General features: G+C 38.7%; 1 protein-coding gene across 3 annotated transcripts in view; it reads left to right on the top strand.

The window, feature by feature from the left end:
- SPAG16 (sperm associated antigen 16) overlaps nucleotides 1-16,502 on the top strand; it is a 204,557-nt gene that overhangs the window by 95,103 nt on the left and 92,952 nt on the right. For all 3 annotated transcript variants that reach the window (XM_087949368.1, XM_087949367.1, XM_087949369.1), the window contains one exon: nucleotides 16,205-16,270. In XM_087949368.1, coding sequence (XP_087805494.1) covers nucleotides 16,205-16,270 — 66 coding nt within the window. The remainder of the gene's footprint in view (nucleotides 1-16,204; nucleotides 16,271-16,502) is intronic.

Here is a 16,502-nt window from a genome sequence, read left to right as displayed (position 1 = left end):
CACAAGGTTCCGTCTTAGGCCCAGTATTCTTCAATATCTTCATAAACGACTTAGATGAGGGAAGAGACGGAGAACTTAACAAATTTGCAAATGATACTAACCTGGTAGGAATACCCCAACACCCTAGATGTTAGGCTCAAGATCCAGATGGATCTTGACAGATATGAACACTGAGCCCTATCTAACAAAATTAAATTCAATGTAGAGAAAAGTAAAGTCTTAACACATAGGCAAGAAAAGCTACAAGTACACGTATAGACTGGGTGAAACCAGACTTAATAGCAGTAACTTTGAGAGGTATCTTGGAGTCTTAGTAGAAAACCAGCTAAATATGAGCTAGCAGTGTGCAGTGGCAGCCAAAAAAGCCAATGCAATTGGCTAAGCTGCATTAACAGAGGGATACAATCAAGATCAAGTGAGATACTAATACCATTCTATAAAACCTTGGTAAGAGCATGCTTGGAATACTGCATCCAGTTTTGGTCACCACACTATAAAAAAGATGTTAAGACTCTAGAAAAAGTACAGAGAAGAGCAAACAGGATGATTAGGGGACTAGAGACTAAAACATATGAAAAACGGTTTCAGGAAGTGGGCATAACTAGTCTAGTGAAGAGAAGGACCGGGGAGGCATAATAGCAGTGTTCCATTATCTGAGGAGCTGCCACAGAGAGGAGGAGGTCAAGCTATTTTCAAGGCACCTGAAGGCCAAACAAGGAATAATGGATGGAAACTAATCACGGAGAGATTCAACCTAGAAATAAGGAGAAATTTTCTGAAAGTGAGAACAATCAACCAATGGAACAAATTGCCTTTGGAAGTTGTGGAAGTTTCATCACTGAAGGCTTTCAGGAAGAGATTGGACTGCCATTTGTTAGAAATGGTGTAGGATCTCCTGCTTGGGGGCGGGGGGGGGGGGGTTGGACAAGATGACCTACAAGGTTCCTTCCAACTCTGTTAATGTGTAAATCTGATTCAGTTTGGCTTGAGTATTAAAGACATCTTGGTTGCACTGATGGTTGAACTTTACTATGAGACAAGGTGAGTTCTTCATTGTGATTCTGCTGGAACTTTCCAAGAACTTTGACATTATTGGTCATGATGTAATATTACTGCAACAATTTGATGATTCAGGTGTGTTTTTGTTGTTCCATTACCTGTAAAATATGTTGACTATTCAAAGCTCAGAGTTGACATATCTCTGAAGCTCTGAATAACTGGGTTCTAACTGAAATTTTTTATTTAAGCCTCAATATAAAATCAAAAATAAAAATGGAGCAATTGTAAGTAATTTCCACTTTTGAAACAAAAATATGTATTAATACTTCTGCATTTGCAAAGAAACATAAATGACAATAATAAAGCATTACACTTGGAGGACAGTAAAGAACTTTGAAGTGGTATATAAGTCTAAGTGCTACTGCTATTACTAAATAGATTATTAGTTGTTCAAAATGTAGAGTTTTCTCTACATACTTTATGAAACCAAGCACAGAAACCCCTGCTGATGAATCCTAACCTTATACAATATATCTGACTTTATAGATCCACTAAACTAAACTCTCATTTTCTAAATTGTTCCTGCTCTAAGTTCTCCATCACATTGCATGGTATGCAGCATTAATAGTTCCTCACTTTTAAGAACATAAGCATAGAAGGTAATATATTTAGTACAGAAAAGTTTTAAAGAAAAATGGGGAAGAGCATACTATTTATTTGGCCAAAGCTGTTAAAATGGAAACCTATCTGCAGCCTTTATATTAGTGATGGATTTATGATCTGTGGTATACTGCCCTTATCTACCATCTATTCAGACCTCCAGCTGGGGCTTCTCTAGAGAAACCCCTGAGGCTATTTGAATTGTGCAGAAATGTTCTTCCTAGTTGAAAAGGGAATTTGTAATCAATTTTCTCCATACTAGGCAAAATGCTTTTTCCTGTCCACATTTACTCTTTAGTTTTCTTCTGCACAAAGTCTCTGGAAGCACCAGAGGGACAGAACACAATGATAATAGGGTTTATAAATCAATCTTTCTGTTGTTAGAGCTGGGAGCTGAATGTCAATGATAGCCCGAAAAAGACTTTGTAGAAGATGAAAGCCTTTACTTAAAAACTAGGAGGGGAAAAAATTCTCAAGATCTTTTTTCCAAAGTGCATTGATGTTTCAGTGCTGTTGGGCTTTCAGTCCTGAAGGACTCTTTCAGGGCTTACAAGTTATAACTGAGTTCTGTGCAGAAAGTTGGTCAATCAGGAAAGTAAGATCAATGTGACATTTTATAGGAACAAACTAATTGGAAACTATACTACTGCATGTAGAACAGTTTCCTTCTCGTGTATAAGTGTGACATAAGACATTATGTCTGCATAAAATATGGATGCATAAGACAATTTCAGAACAAATTTTAAGTTAGTGTGAAACTGTGCGCCAAAGAAACACAAAGCAACTAGGAGAAGAGTATTATTGTAAGGTTATATTTGCACAATACGTTTAACCAGAATGTGGGGCTGGTGTCTCATGCACATTTTCAAAACCAATCTAATTGATTCCAACCAAAGGAACCCAGAGAAAGTTAACTAATTCAATCAGTCATTCAGATTTCTTGTGTCATGCAGATTACTTACCTATCTACCAAAAATAATGTGTCAGGTAAGTAAATTATCTATCAAAAATATACCTAACCATAGAAGACAGACTAGGAATGTAAATTAAAATAAATAAGAAAATGGTAAGAGAACAGCTGTCCACTCTAGATGAGTTCAAATCACCAGGACTAGATGGATTATATCACAGAGTTCTGAAGGAGCTGGCAGATTTGATCTTGGAACCATTGAACCATAGCTTTCATAGATCCTGGAGTACTGCAGAACTACAGAAGACTGGAAAAGAGCTGATGTGGCTCCCATTTTCAAAGAAGGGGGGGAACAGATCCAGGAAATTACAGACCAATCGGACCAATATTGTCTGACAACAATAACTGGAAAGATCCTGGAAAAGATAATCAAGTAACAGATCTGCAAGCACCTAGAAGCAAGCAAAGTTATAACCAGAAGCCAACATGGTGGGTTTGTCGAAAGCAGATCATGCCGAACAAGCCTAATTTCATTCTTAGACAAAGTGACTTAATTAGTGGATCAGTAAAATTCTGTGGACATAATATACTCGGATTTCAGTAAAGTAAACCACAACCTGCTTCTTGGTAAGCTAAAAAAAAGTGGGATAAACAGCATCACCACCAGATGGATTTGTAACTAGCTGACAAACCACACTAAATGTGTACTCCTTAATGGAACTACATTTACATGAAGAGGAGTAAGTGGGATACTCCAATGTTCTGTTTTAGGCCCAGTACTCTTCAACATCTTCATAAGTGATTAGAATAGAATAGAATAGAATAGAATAGAATAGAATAGAATAGAATAGAATAGAATAGAATAGAATAGAATAGAAATTAATCAAATTTGCAGATATACATTAAACTGGCAGGAATAGCCAACATTCCAGAAGATAGGCTCAAGATCCCGAAGGATGTTGACAAACTTGGGCTCTATCTACAAAATGAAATTAAATGAAGAGAAAAGTAAGATTTTACACTTAAGCAAGAAAAATAAAATGTACAAGTAAAGATTAGGTGAAACCAAGCTCAAAAGTAGTAATTGTGAAAAGGATCTTGGCGTTCTAGTAGACAATTGTTTAAATATGAGCCAGCAGTGTGTGGCAGCAGCCAAAATAGTCAACAAAATCCTAGACTCAAGATCATGGGAAGTATTAGTACTGCTTTATACAGGTGAAACTCAAAAAAATAGAATATCATGCAAAAGTTCATTTATTTCAGTAAGGCAACTTAAAAGGTGAAACTAATATATGAGATAGATTCATTACATGCAAAGCAAGATAGTTCAAGCCGGGATTTGCCATAATTGTGATGATGATGGCTTACAACTCATGAAAACCCCAAATCCACAAACTTAAAAAATTAGAATATTGTGAAAAGAGTCAATATTCTAGGCTCAAATGTCCTACTCTAATCAGCTAATTAAGCCATAACACCTGCAAAGGGTTCCTGAACCTTTACATGGTCTCTCAGTCTGGTTCAGTAGGAATCATAATCATGGGAAAGACTGCTGACCTGACAGTTGTGCAGAAAACCATCACTGACACCCTCCATAAGGAGGGAAAGCCTCAAAAGGTAATTGCAAAAGAAGTTGGATGTTCCCAAAGTGCTGTATCAAAGCACATTAATAGAAAGTTATGTGGAAGGGAAAAGTGTGGAAGAAAAAGGTGCACAAGCAGCAGGGATGACCCCAGCCTGGAGAGGATTGTCAGGAAAAGGTCACTCAAAAGTGTTGGAGACCTTCACAAGGAGTGGACTGAGGCTGGAGTCAGTGCATCAAGAGCCACCACACAGAGACGGATCCTGGACATGGGCTTCAAATGTTGTATTCCTCTTGTCAAGCCGCTCCTGAACAACAAACAACGTCAGAAGCGTCTTACCTGGACTAAAGAAAAACAGACCTGGTCTGTTGCTCAGTGGTCCAAAGTCCTCTTTTCTGATGAGAGCAATTTTTGCATCTCATTTGGAAACCAAGGACCCAGAGTCTGGAGGAAGAATGGAGAGGCACACACTGCAAGATGCTTGAAGTCCAGTGTGAAGTTTCCAGTCTGTAATGATTTGGGGAGCCGTGTCATCTGCTGGTGTTGGTCCACTGTGCTTCATTAAGTCCAGGGTCAACGCAGCCATCTACCAGGAGATTTTGGAGCACTTCATGTTTCCTTCGGCAGACGAGTTTTATTGGGATGCTGATATCATTTTCCAGCAGGATCAATGGTTCAATGACCGTGGGATTACTGTGCTTGATTGGCCAGCAAACTCGCCTGACTTGAACCCCATAGGGAATCTATGGGACATTGCCAAGAGAAAGATGAGAGACATGAGACCGAACAATGCAGAAGAGCTGAAGGCCGCTATTGAAGCATCCTGGTCTTCCATAACACCTCAGCAGTGCCACAGGCTGATAGTTTCCATGCCACACCGTGTTGAGGCAGTAATTGCTGCAAAAGAGACCCAAACCAAGTACTGAGTACATATGCATGCTTATACTTTTCAGAGGTCTGATATTGTTCTATGTACAATCCTTGTTTTATTGATTGCATGTAATATTTTAATTTTCTGAGATTGTGGATTTGGGGTTTTCATGAATTGTAAGCCATAATCATCACAATTATGGCAAATCACGGCTTGAACTATCTTGCTTTGCATGTAATTAGTCTATCTCATATATTAGGTTCACCTTTTGAGTTGCATTACTGAAATAAATGAACTTTTGCACGATATTCTAATTTTTCGAGTTTCACCTATAACACCACACTTAGAATACTGCATCCAGTTTGGTCACCATATTATAAAAAGTGCAGAAAAAGAGTGCAGAAAACAGCAAGCAAAGATGATTAGAGGGCTGGAGGCTAAAACATATGAAGAATGGTTGCAGGAATTGGGTATGTCTAATGAAAAGAAGGTTGAGGGGTGACACAATAGTGGTGTTCCAATATTTGAGAGGCTGCCATAAAGAAGAGGGAAGGCATCCTATTTTCCAAAGCACCAGAAGGCCAGACAAAAAGAATGGATGGAAAATATACTAGAAGAGAAGCAACCAAGAACTAAGGAGAAATTGGATTAGAAGACCTCCAAGATTTCTTCCAATTCTGCTATTCTGTTACTTACTGATAATTAACTGAACATTTTGATGTCCATTTCTGAGATAATCCCAAGGAGGTCTCACATGTCATGTTTTCAACCATCCTTCCAATCCAGTGAAGATGTGAAAGAGAAAGAATATCTGAAGTAAATGATTGCCTATTGAATATTTATGATAAAGCTGCTTTTTTTCAAATTATGGCCTGAATTATTTATAGTGCTGGCCCAAGATGGATGACACCTCAAAGAAACATATAGAAATGGATTTGCTAAAGGACAATAAGTGTCAGATCCAGCAGCTTTGGCTTGGCACCTTGCCAGCGTTCTGCCATCAATTGTGGAAGACAGGTAGGAACAAATGGGCAATAAAGCTGTATATTTTTATTTTGGGAAATTTGTGTGTGTGTAATTGACAGTTGAGGAAGACCAGAGCGTTTTGGAATCTGGTTTGTGCTGGTGTGCTGGCATCTTCAAGGATGTTTGCCCTGAGAATGGAACTTCACCAACCCAAACACCTCAGTGTTTTCCAAAACATCTTGACAGTGCCAGATTGGCTCCACAAAGACAGACCATTGGGAGAGGAGAAATTGGGTTTAATTCTGTATTGGAGCGCAGGTATTTTAGATTCTGCTTGACTTTACTGCAATCAGCATCTCTTGACTTTATTGCAATCAGCATGCCTTTTCACTTCAGCAAAATGGAGTCGAGAGTTTTATTTCCCTAAGGGATCAAACTGGGGCAGATCTGACAATAAGCTTGCTCTAGGATGCATTAAACTGAATTCTTGTAAAGATAAAAAGCAAAAATCCTGAACTCAGATGATGAGGTAAGCACTGCAGAAGGCAAACTTTAAAGGGAGGTATTAAACCACTTACTTTGTTTGTTTGTTTGTTTCCCACCTTTATACGCAAAACAGTAAGCATATCCAGCACACCTTCGTCCTCCTGTTTTTCCCACAACAACAATGATGTGAGGTGGATTGGGCTGAGAGAAAGTGACTGGCCCAAGGTCATCCCGCTAGCATCATTGACTAAAGCAGGACTTGAACTCACAGTCTCCTCCTTGAAGGATACAATTTGATCAGAAGGAATAGGACATAGAGAACAAGGACAAGTTGCAGTCTGTGTTAAAAATAACTAATTTTGCTTAGAAATCCAAATGAATAAATTTAGCAATGTTGAAAGGAGCATCTGAGTTAATATAAGTGGAATCATATGTAGCTGATGTCTGTTATTGTCTTCTCTTGCCTGGATAAGTTTTGGATGATGTCTTCCAAAAACAAATTGCAGATATTTTAATAAAGACACAAAGTAGAAGTGGTGGGAGGCTTTGAAGACACCAAATTTTGTCTAGAAAAAGCCTGACTCTCTTTCATCTAAGGTGTATAAACAAAATATAGTTGGCCATCTGTTAGAATTTGTACTGGTAGAGTCTTACAGTTGGACCAGATGAACTGCAAGATTTCTTCCAAGCCTTATGTTCTATAATTCTATTCTAATTCTGTGAGTAGAAGCTTCTAAAAGAGAGCTAATTGGTTATTGTTAATGCAGCCCAAGATTGCCCAGGCATTCGTGAATTTGATTTTTTTTCCAGCCCAAATACAAGACATTATACTTGACCCCACTGAATACTCAAATCCATCTGGATTTGACCCAATGTTCAAATATATCAGAGTCACTTGAATTATACTTTTGCCCTGTAAGGCACTAATCAATTTTCCTAGCTGGGTTAGGAAATTTGAGGCTAGAAGGCTAACTGATCATAACATTTTTAATTTGTATTTGTGAGCTAAGCTGGGGTTGACTCCATGGCCTTAACAGCTCCTTCCATCTCAATGGTTTTATGATCCTATTTAATCTTGTGACAAAGAGGGAAAAAATAAGGTAGAAAAATAGTACTGGTATTTCAATGGGATACAATAGCATGTTAAAGTAGCTATATTATTAAACACATTTAAGAAGAACTGGTGAAAAGAAGAGAAGGAGGCAGGCCTTGGTAGAGTAAATTGTTAATTGCCATAGATAAGATGAAAAAAGTTTGAATAAAATCTGTTGATCCTCAGTTAGAATGCCTGTACAAATGAAGTAAATACTTAAAAATTTAAGGTGATATATAGTAATGTAGAGTTCATTCAAGTATTTGTCAAAGGATATTTATATGAGGAGCTTTTGAAAGCAAGAAAAGACTATAAAGTTTTCTTATCAGGGTCCTTATATAATTTATTCATTAGCACTATGTTATATGATCACTTAAATGGTAATATGGAGATTGTCCATATATTCTAAAGAAAGAACTTTCAGATTGGGCCCTGACATTAAGTGTATACAGGGGTAGGATTCTACCGGTTGGACCGGTTTGATAGAACTGGTTGTTATGGTTCTGCGCAGTTCGGAGAACTGGCAAATTGTGCCCCTGGCTGGCCCCGCCCCTTTTCACCCACCCCTCCCCTCCCAGTCAGTCCTTATCATGCATGTGCAACATTGCATGCATGCCCAACATCGCTGACTGCATTCTTCCCTGCCCAGTCACTCCTTAAGGTATTTCTTTCCCTCCCCCTCCTAACGACCAGCTGTTCCTATGATCAGCTGTGCCAGGATTCCCTCGCTTACTTATTGCTTTGCCCAGGCTTCTCTGAGGCCCAGGAAGGGAAAAAAATGGAGGGGAGGGCATAGCACACACACCTGCTCCCCCCCTTCATTTTTTTCCCTTCCTGAGCTCCAGGGAAGCCTTCTGGGATCAAAAATGCCCCCCCAGGAGGCTTCCCTGAGGCCCAGAAGGCCCCAAAAAAGGGGGGGTTGCTGCCAAAAAAGGCCATGCCCACCTAGTCACATGGCCACGCCTACCTGGCCACGCCCACAGAACTGGTTGTTACAAAATTTGAATCTCACCCCTAAGTGTATATCCACTACTCCTAAAGCATTGGGGTTCAAGAGTCTCAATTTTGAAAAATTCGCCAAGATTGCAGCTTCTATGGTTGTTACCAAGCTAGCAGGTGGATTCCTCTCTCTCCCCACTTCTCTCCCTCCCTCCCTCCTCTCATTTACTCTCTATTTTTTGAATTAATTATTAAAAACCAATGGAAATATAGATAGATAAAAAATAATCAAAATGAAAAATTAACCTATTAGGAGACAGAAATTGTAGCAAATAGCAACCTTCTATTACTAACATAGGTAACTGCCAGTCAAACTACCTGATTCAAACTCAGCATCTTCTGATAACTAACTTAATATAATTTTGCAACTTTCATTGAAATTCAGAAGAGTGATCTGCTAGTAGAAGGCACAAGACTTTACTTCAAGCAACCTGTACATTTAATAATAAGAGCAAATATTGAGAGAACTAAAGTTAATGTGTGTGATTGTCTCAATGACATCTTCTAAGGCTCTAAGCATAGATAGAGTCTTATTGAATATGGAATGTTACTGAACTTCTCCTCCAACTCTTTGAGAGGAAGGCCTTACATCTCAAGTTGTAAATGCCCTTTTATTCAAGATGGAGCATATCTTTTAAAAATAGTTGCTAATGGAGAAAATCCATTACTGAAGCCCAGTAACAATTCTTTTTTGGCCAAGGTCTTTATTGACTTTATTATAGCTCTTTTTCTAAGAAAAAAAATAAATTTGTCAGCAAGAATTCATTCCAACCAGATTTTTACCCCTCTAAATTTTGTTCAGTAATATAATAACTATTTCTTCTTGGTGCCAGCTGTTTCAATTTCCAAATACCCCAAATTGTTGTGGAAATGGTGGAATGACTCACTAGGTCTTTCAATAGTTTTAGAATCTTAATTAATTTTTTATTTTAGCTAAATTTAAAATATCAGCTATACCACTTTGATGTTTAAAATGTGGACATTTCTGGTGCCTTTCCAAATTTACCCTAATCATGATCTATGCTACTTAACAAAAAGCACAGGTATAATTTCAAACTACAATTCCCAACCTACTGGATAAAGCAATCTTGAAGAGATAGAAAAGTATTACACTGCTCAAAAAAATAAAGGGAACATTTAAACAACACAATGTAACTCCAAGTCAATCACACTTCTGTGAAATCAAACTGTCCACTTAGGTAGCAACACTGATTGACAATCAATTTCACATGCTGTTGTTCAAATGGAATAGACAACAGGTGGAAAGCATAGGCAGTAAACAAGACATCCCCAATAAAGGAGTGGTTCTGCAGGTGGTGACCACAGACCACTTCTCAGTTCCTATGCTTTCTGGCTGAAGGTTTGTCACTTTTGAATACTGGCGGTGCTTTCACTCTAGTGGTAGCATGAGACGGAGTCTACAACCCACACAAGTGGCTCAGGTAGTGCAGCTCATCCAGGATGGCACATCAATTGGAGCTGTGGCAAGAAGGTTTGCTGTGTCTGTCAGTGTAGTGTCCGGAGCATGGAAGCACTACCAGGAGACAAACCAGTACATCAGGAGACATGGAGGAAGCCATAGGAGGGCAACAACCCAGCATCAGGACTGCTACCTCCACCTTTGTGCAAGGAGAGACAGGAGGAGCACTGCCAGAGCCCTGCAAAATGACCTCCAGTGGGCCACAAATGTGCATGTGGCTGCTCAAACGGTCAGAAACACACTCCATGAGGGTGGTATGAGGGCCCGACGTCCACAGGTGGGGGTTGTGCTTACAACCCAACACCGTGCAGGACATTTGGCATTTGCCAGAGATCACCAAGATTGGCAAATTCGCCACTGGTGCCCTGCTCTTCACAGATGAAAGCAGGTTCGCACTGAGCACATGTGACAGACATGACAGGGTCTGGAGACGCCGTGGAGAACGTTCTGCCTGCAACATCCTCCAGCATGACTGGTTTGGCAGTGGGTCAGTAACGGTGTGGGGTGGCATTTCTTTAGGGGACCGCACAGCCCTCCATGTGCTCGCCAGAGGTAGCCTGACTGCCGTTAGGTACCGAGATGAGATCCTCAGAGCCCTTGTGAGACCATATGGTGGTGCGGTTGGCCCTGGGTTCCTCCTAATGCACGACAATGCTAGACCTCATGTGGCTGGAGTGTGTCAGCAGTTCCTGCAAGACGAAGGCATTGATGCTATGGACTGGCCCGCCCATTCCCCAGACCTGAATCCATTTGAGCACATCTGGGACATCATGTCTCGCTCCATCCACCAACGCCACTTTGCACCACAGACTGTCCAGGAGTTGGGGGATGCTTTAGTCCAGGTGTGGGAGGAGATCCCTCAGGAGACCATCTGCCACCTCATCAGGAGCATGCCCAGGCGTTGTAGGGAGGTCATACAGGCACGTGGAGGCCACACACACTACTGAGCCTCATTTTGACTTGTTTTAAGGGCATTACATCAAAGTTGGATCAGCCTGTAGTGTTTTTTTCCATTTTAATTTTGAGTGTAACTCCAAATCCAGACCTCCATGGGTTGCTAAATTTGATTTCCATTGATAATTTTTTTGTAATTTTGTTGTCAGCACATTCAACTATGTAATGAGCAAAGTATTTAATAAGAATATTTCATTCATTCAGATCTAGGATGTCTTATTTTTGTGTTCCCCTTTTTTTTTGAGCAGTGTATTTGGGGAACATTTAACTATCATCCCCAGATGTTCTCCTAGTGAAAATTTTAATAAAGAATACTTTCACTAAGTTGCCAAAGGACTAAACTAGCATGGTCCAGAGATTACATTATGTACATTACATACATCACATGTAGTCCTCTTGAAATCAGTTTCAACATCTAATTCACAAAACTCTAATTCTGAAAAGTTAATTCAACATCCTAGCCTATCAAAATCAGATCCTATAAATTTCTGTAATGTGAAGACAGTTCTACCTTATCTTTTTTCTATTCAGGTCCTTAACTACTATCGTCTATTATTCAACTATTTCAGAGATTTAACTGGAAGATTTTTTTTATAAAGTTAAAAGATGTACAGAAATGTCAAAGCAATGAAAATAATTGTGATTTCATGTCACTGATCTACTGTACAATCCAAGTGCAGTTTAATCCCTGGAGAATATTTTATTCATCAGAGGTTTCAACCAAAAGTATCAGAGTACTAAATCATATGAGAATACTGTAATAATGATCAGTAGGTGATCAGCCTATATGCCTCAAATTACATCAAATCATTTTTATTACAATCAAAGACTAACAAAAGGAGAGCGAGTACAAGGATTTTTTTTAAAAAAAAAATACAAAATACAAAAATAAAATTACAAAAAAAACCTTGTAAAATATAAAAACGATAAATGGACATAAAAACCTGGTAAACCATATATAATACAAATAATATAATAGATATTGTACAAAACACTATAATCATGATAATTGATGTGTGGCACAGGTGATCTTCTGACATTTGAAGTGCTGCAGGGCAGAACCAGGCACATTGCATATTGTAGCATGGTTGGTATCTGAAAACAGTAGGGAAGTATAGAATTGTCCTGTAGCCTCTAGGTATTGATGCAATATTGTTGAAAAGAGGCTAATAAAAATGTTTCTGCAGTATAGGCACTAAAGAAATACATGTGTGAGGCACCAGAAAAATCAGGCGATCCAGGAAGTTCAAATGAGTATAAAGATTTATTGCAAACCAATAAAAATCTAATAAAACTTGGGGGGAAAAGATTTATTGCAAGTTTAAACTCTCTACAAGAATCTGATCAACTGGCATTCAAATGAAATGCTCAGGAGATAAGACATTCAAGGTGGATTGGGCTTAGATCTCTTGCAGGCACACAGAGTCTCATAATTTATGAAGATTTGACCCCTCCCTCAGCCTGCTCATCTCCAAAAACACGTTCTGTTATTTCCAGGGCATTGTCTCTCTCTGAATAGGGAATCCTCCATTATCAGCCTTCAAAGGCAGTGAGAGGAGGGTATGACACTATGCCATAATAACTGCCCTACAGTGGTTAGGTACTTTAAGATTTGTTAAGTATGTCATAGGAGAGGTAGAGTACCTGCTGGTAATAAAGGTTGGACCTACCTGGCTAGGTCCAATTAGCACTCAGTTTAATGAGAACTTTCACCTGAATATATCCTATGCTGACCTGGAGAGAATTTCATTAACACGGTCCTTGTCAAACTATGGCATGGAGTGGTGCTGTTGTTGCTTCAGGGGTGCACTATTGCAACAAGGTAGATGTTGGTGGAGCTCTTGGTTGAGAGAGTTACAATAGTCTGAAGTTAACCTTGGAGTTAATCTGTGCTGATTTGAGTGCTGATTACTGGTGGAGAGGTGTTGGAGTCTTTGTTTTTTTTTCTTTGAGGCTGGTTGCAGCACTCAGATCAGCATAGATTAAGGTTAATATCAGACCAACAATCAAGTAAGCAATACCCCAATCAAGAAACTTCCAAAGAGCCATTAGTAAACAGCCCAATCAAAGAATCTCTAAGACAGCCCCACTCACACAGACAGGCAAGACACAAGAATGTAAACTGATGGCAAACTGCCCACCTTAGTAGCACTGATGATGTTATCTAGTTAGGGTAATGAAATATTTGCAAGAAAACAAGCTCACAGAGCACCAAAGATCCCTCATTTCAACCCTAGGTTACAAATATTCCCCTTTATTTAATTTAAAGACTGTTTGAGCCAGGCAAAGGCCTGTAAAGTTTGATTTTGGAACCTTTGAGAAGAAATCTGTTGTCTTCACAGTTGGGAGCAAGGCATTTGTGCTTTGCATAAAGGTTGTCATTGGGGCCCAATCAACCCTAACCCCAGCAGCATAGGTTTTTATTTCAGTTCTCAAGACTGAGCTGAGGTTTCTGTCTCACTAGAGGTATTATAAGCATTCATTATAAACAGGACACCATGACTGAATTGGATTAACTAATAGAGAACCTTGGGGTACCCCACTATTTACTTCCCTCCATGTAGATGTAGTTCCATTAAAGACTATATGTTGAAGAATAAATCAATCCTCTCTTCTCTGTGACTCTGTTCTCTGCACATTTTCCACGGTTTCAACATCTTTTTTGTGTCATGGTGACCAGAACTGGATGCAGTATTCCAAGGGTAGTCTCATCAATGTGGTATAAAGTAGTACTATCTTGTGTTCTTGATGCTATCCCTCTATTGATGCAGCCATGACTTCATTGGCTTTTTTGGCAGATGCATCACATTACTGGCTCATATTTAAGTGGTGGTTAATTAGGACACCTTGATCTCTCACAAGTACGCTCACATAGTTACAGATTCATACTGTTATAAACAATATTATTAAAAATATATTTAGATGAATGAAAGAATATCTATATGCCTATCTTCCACCTAATCTTTACACCTTAAAAATTCCAAAAAAGGAATCAAAACATTTAAAATTCTATGCTGGGTGCATTAATCTTGATTTATGTAGTAATTTTTTTGTCTGGGTCCTGTGGCAACTTCCTCTGAAAGAAAACATGTTGGATTAAATGTGGTAAATTGTCCTGCCAAAAACCTCTAAACCTGCTCATACAGATTGAGCAACATTGGCTAACAGAGCTAGATTAAAGGGAGGGTGTCATCCTCTTATTACTACTTTCTGCAATATAATTAGCTGCATCTCCAGGAATAGTGTCTGTTCAGGAATTAATGGATTAATGAGTAAGATTCTTATTTTCTAAAAGTTCACAGCCCTGAGGCAGTAGATGATGAAGCAACACAAATAAACCTAGAGCTCTTTTATTTTGTATTGTTTTAGCTATGATGTTACCAAGTAGAATGTTGGTTGGAATAAAAACAGTTTTAAAGAGAAAGAAATATAATTCTCTTAAATAGCCTGGAGCTAGCCTTAAAAGTAGTAGCCAGTCCTTTATATTTTGCCAGTGGAATACCTTACACATGGATGCCAGCTGGGTTCTTTGCATTTTTCCAAAATCCAACCTGGCTGCTGGATTTTGTACCAGCTGAAATTTCTGGGTCAGATGTACAGACAACTACACATAAATAACATCACCGTAATAAAGCCTAAAGGTCAGCAGTCTTTACAGCGTGCTTTTAAGAGACTTTATTCAAGAATGGGGTTGTTTAAGGATGTCAAATGAGCTGATAAAAATTTAAAACATTAGATTTGGATCCCAAAGTATCCTGTGGAGATGAGCAATGGCACCTACTGTCTTCTCCTGTCCTAGTCTGGAGTTTATGGTATTTTTTATTAACTTCTAGGCATCTGTCATGAGTTAAACTAAGAAAGCACAGCCAGGAGACTTTTGGTTTGCCCCAGTCCATTTTTCCACCATCTAACACCTGTACAGCTGTTGTTTTTCAAAGCTTACTTTGACACTGCCAACTCCTCTCTCCTGCTTTTTTCTTCTTCTCTATTTTCTTTGGCAGGATAATTTAAAACAGGAGATCCAAGCCCCGAGCCATCCTCCGTTACCAGGTCATGGCCTTTTTGGAACTGGGCTGTGTGTGTGGCAGGCTGGTGCACATGCACATGTGTGCAGCTCAACTCACATGAGTGATGTGCTGGCATGCATGTGCATGTATGCATCTCAACTCACGCAAGCGGGACCGGCTCCCCTCTCGCCAGGCCACCAAACTGCAAAGGTTGGAGACCACTGATTTAAAACATCCCTGAAAGAATAAATCATTGGATTACTGTTGCTGTGTACTGGATTTTACAATAGGAATCACTTTCCTATACTGAATTTTACAAACACAACCATTTTGACTCCTTTTCCCAATGGTTCGATGCCCGAGTACAGGGATAATAGATAGAGAAAGGAATTGGTTTCATGTAAAGAGTAAGGAAGATAATCTTGATAATGGTAGGACTGATCTATTACCAAATGACAAGGGGGAAAACATAGTTTAAGCCCAAAACAAGAAGAAGATATACACAAGTAATCCAGGCAGGCACCTTCCTAATTCACATGTTGTTGGGGGCGGGAGAAGTAACTCATAGTTAGACTTGCATGATTGATGTTAGTCTCACTTATGTAGATCAAATCAAGAAATCAACTCCACAAGAAGACTAAAACTATGTACTAAGCTAACCTTAAAATCTTAATTTGGCTAAACCCCTTCCATCTGGTGCATCTCCCGTCATAGAAAATAACAAACATTAAATATACATTATTGAGAAATAGAATTATTCTTATTTTTATTTGAAATAAGTAAATATTTATTTTACCTTATTTTAGCATGCATAACTTTTCTCTCCTGTTAACACTTCTGTATAAATATGTACTTGTAATAGTACATATTATATAAGTATAGACTTCACTGAAACTTATTTTTGAATAAGTACAATATATGTAGTATTCTAAGTTTTCTTATAGGTATGTATGTATCTCTATAAATATGGGAACTACTATATTAAAAGGTGTACCATCCTGTCATTATTAAAATAAGACCACATTTAACACTTGAGCTGTTTTTTCTTCAGGACTAAAACTACTAAACCAACCTTGATCTCTTGCAACCAGTCGTACTCTCGGTCATAGAAAATCCCAAACATGAACTATTTATTCAAATGATGTTATTCTTATTTAATTTTGAATTTTATGATCTTTCTTGCTTTTTCCCCCTAGGGACTTTGTGCTCAAACATTCTATGGTCACTTACATTCCTGCAACCATGCCACGTTCAACATGAAGGTAAGCTAAAAACAGTAAATAATTATGGTTTAAATAGAATATACATACATATACACACACACATACATATACACATACAGACAGTGTCTGTATATATATATGTGTGTGTGTGTATATATGTATATATACACATATATATCACAGTGGCTTAGCAGGTTAAAGACGTTGAGCTTGTTAACTGGAAAGCTGATAACTTGGGTACAAGACCCGATGCTGCATTACAGGGTGAGCT

This window comes from Notechis scutatus, chromosome 1, assembly GCF_049901735.1.
Source record: "Notechis scutatus isolate UNSWTSFEM ecotype Mainland chromosome 1, rNotScu1.2, whole genome shotgun sequence".
In the NCBI taxonomy this organism is placed as follows: Eukaryota; Metazoa; Chordata; class Lepidosauria; order Squamata; family Elapidae; genus Notechis; species Notechis scutatus.
Note: the sequence above shows the minus strand (reverse complement) of the source record. Positions and strands in the feature narration are given on the sequence as shown.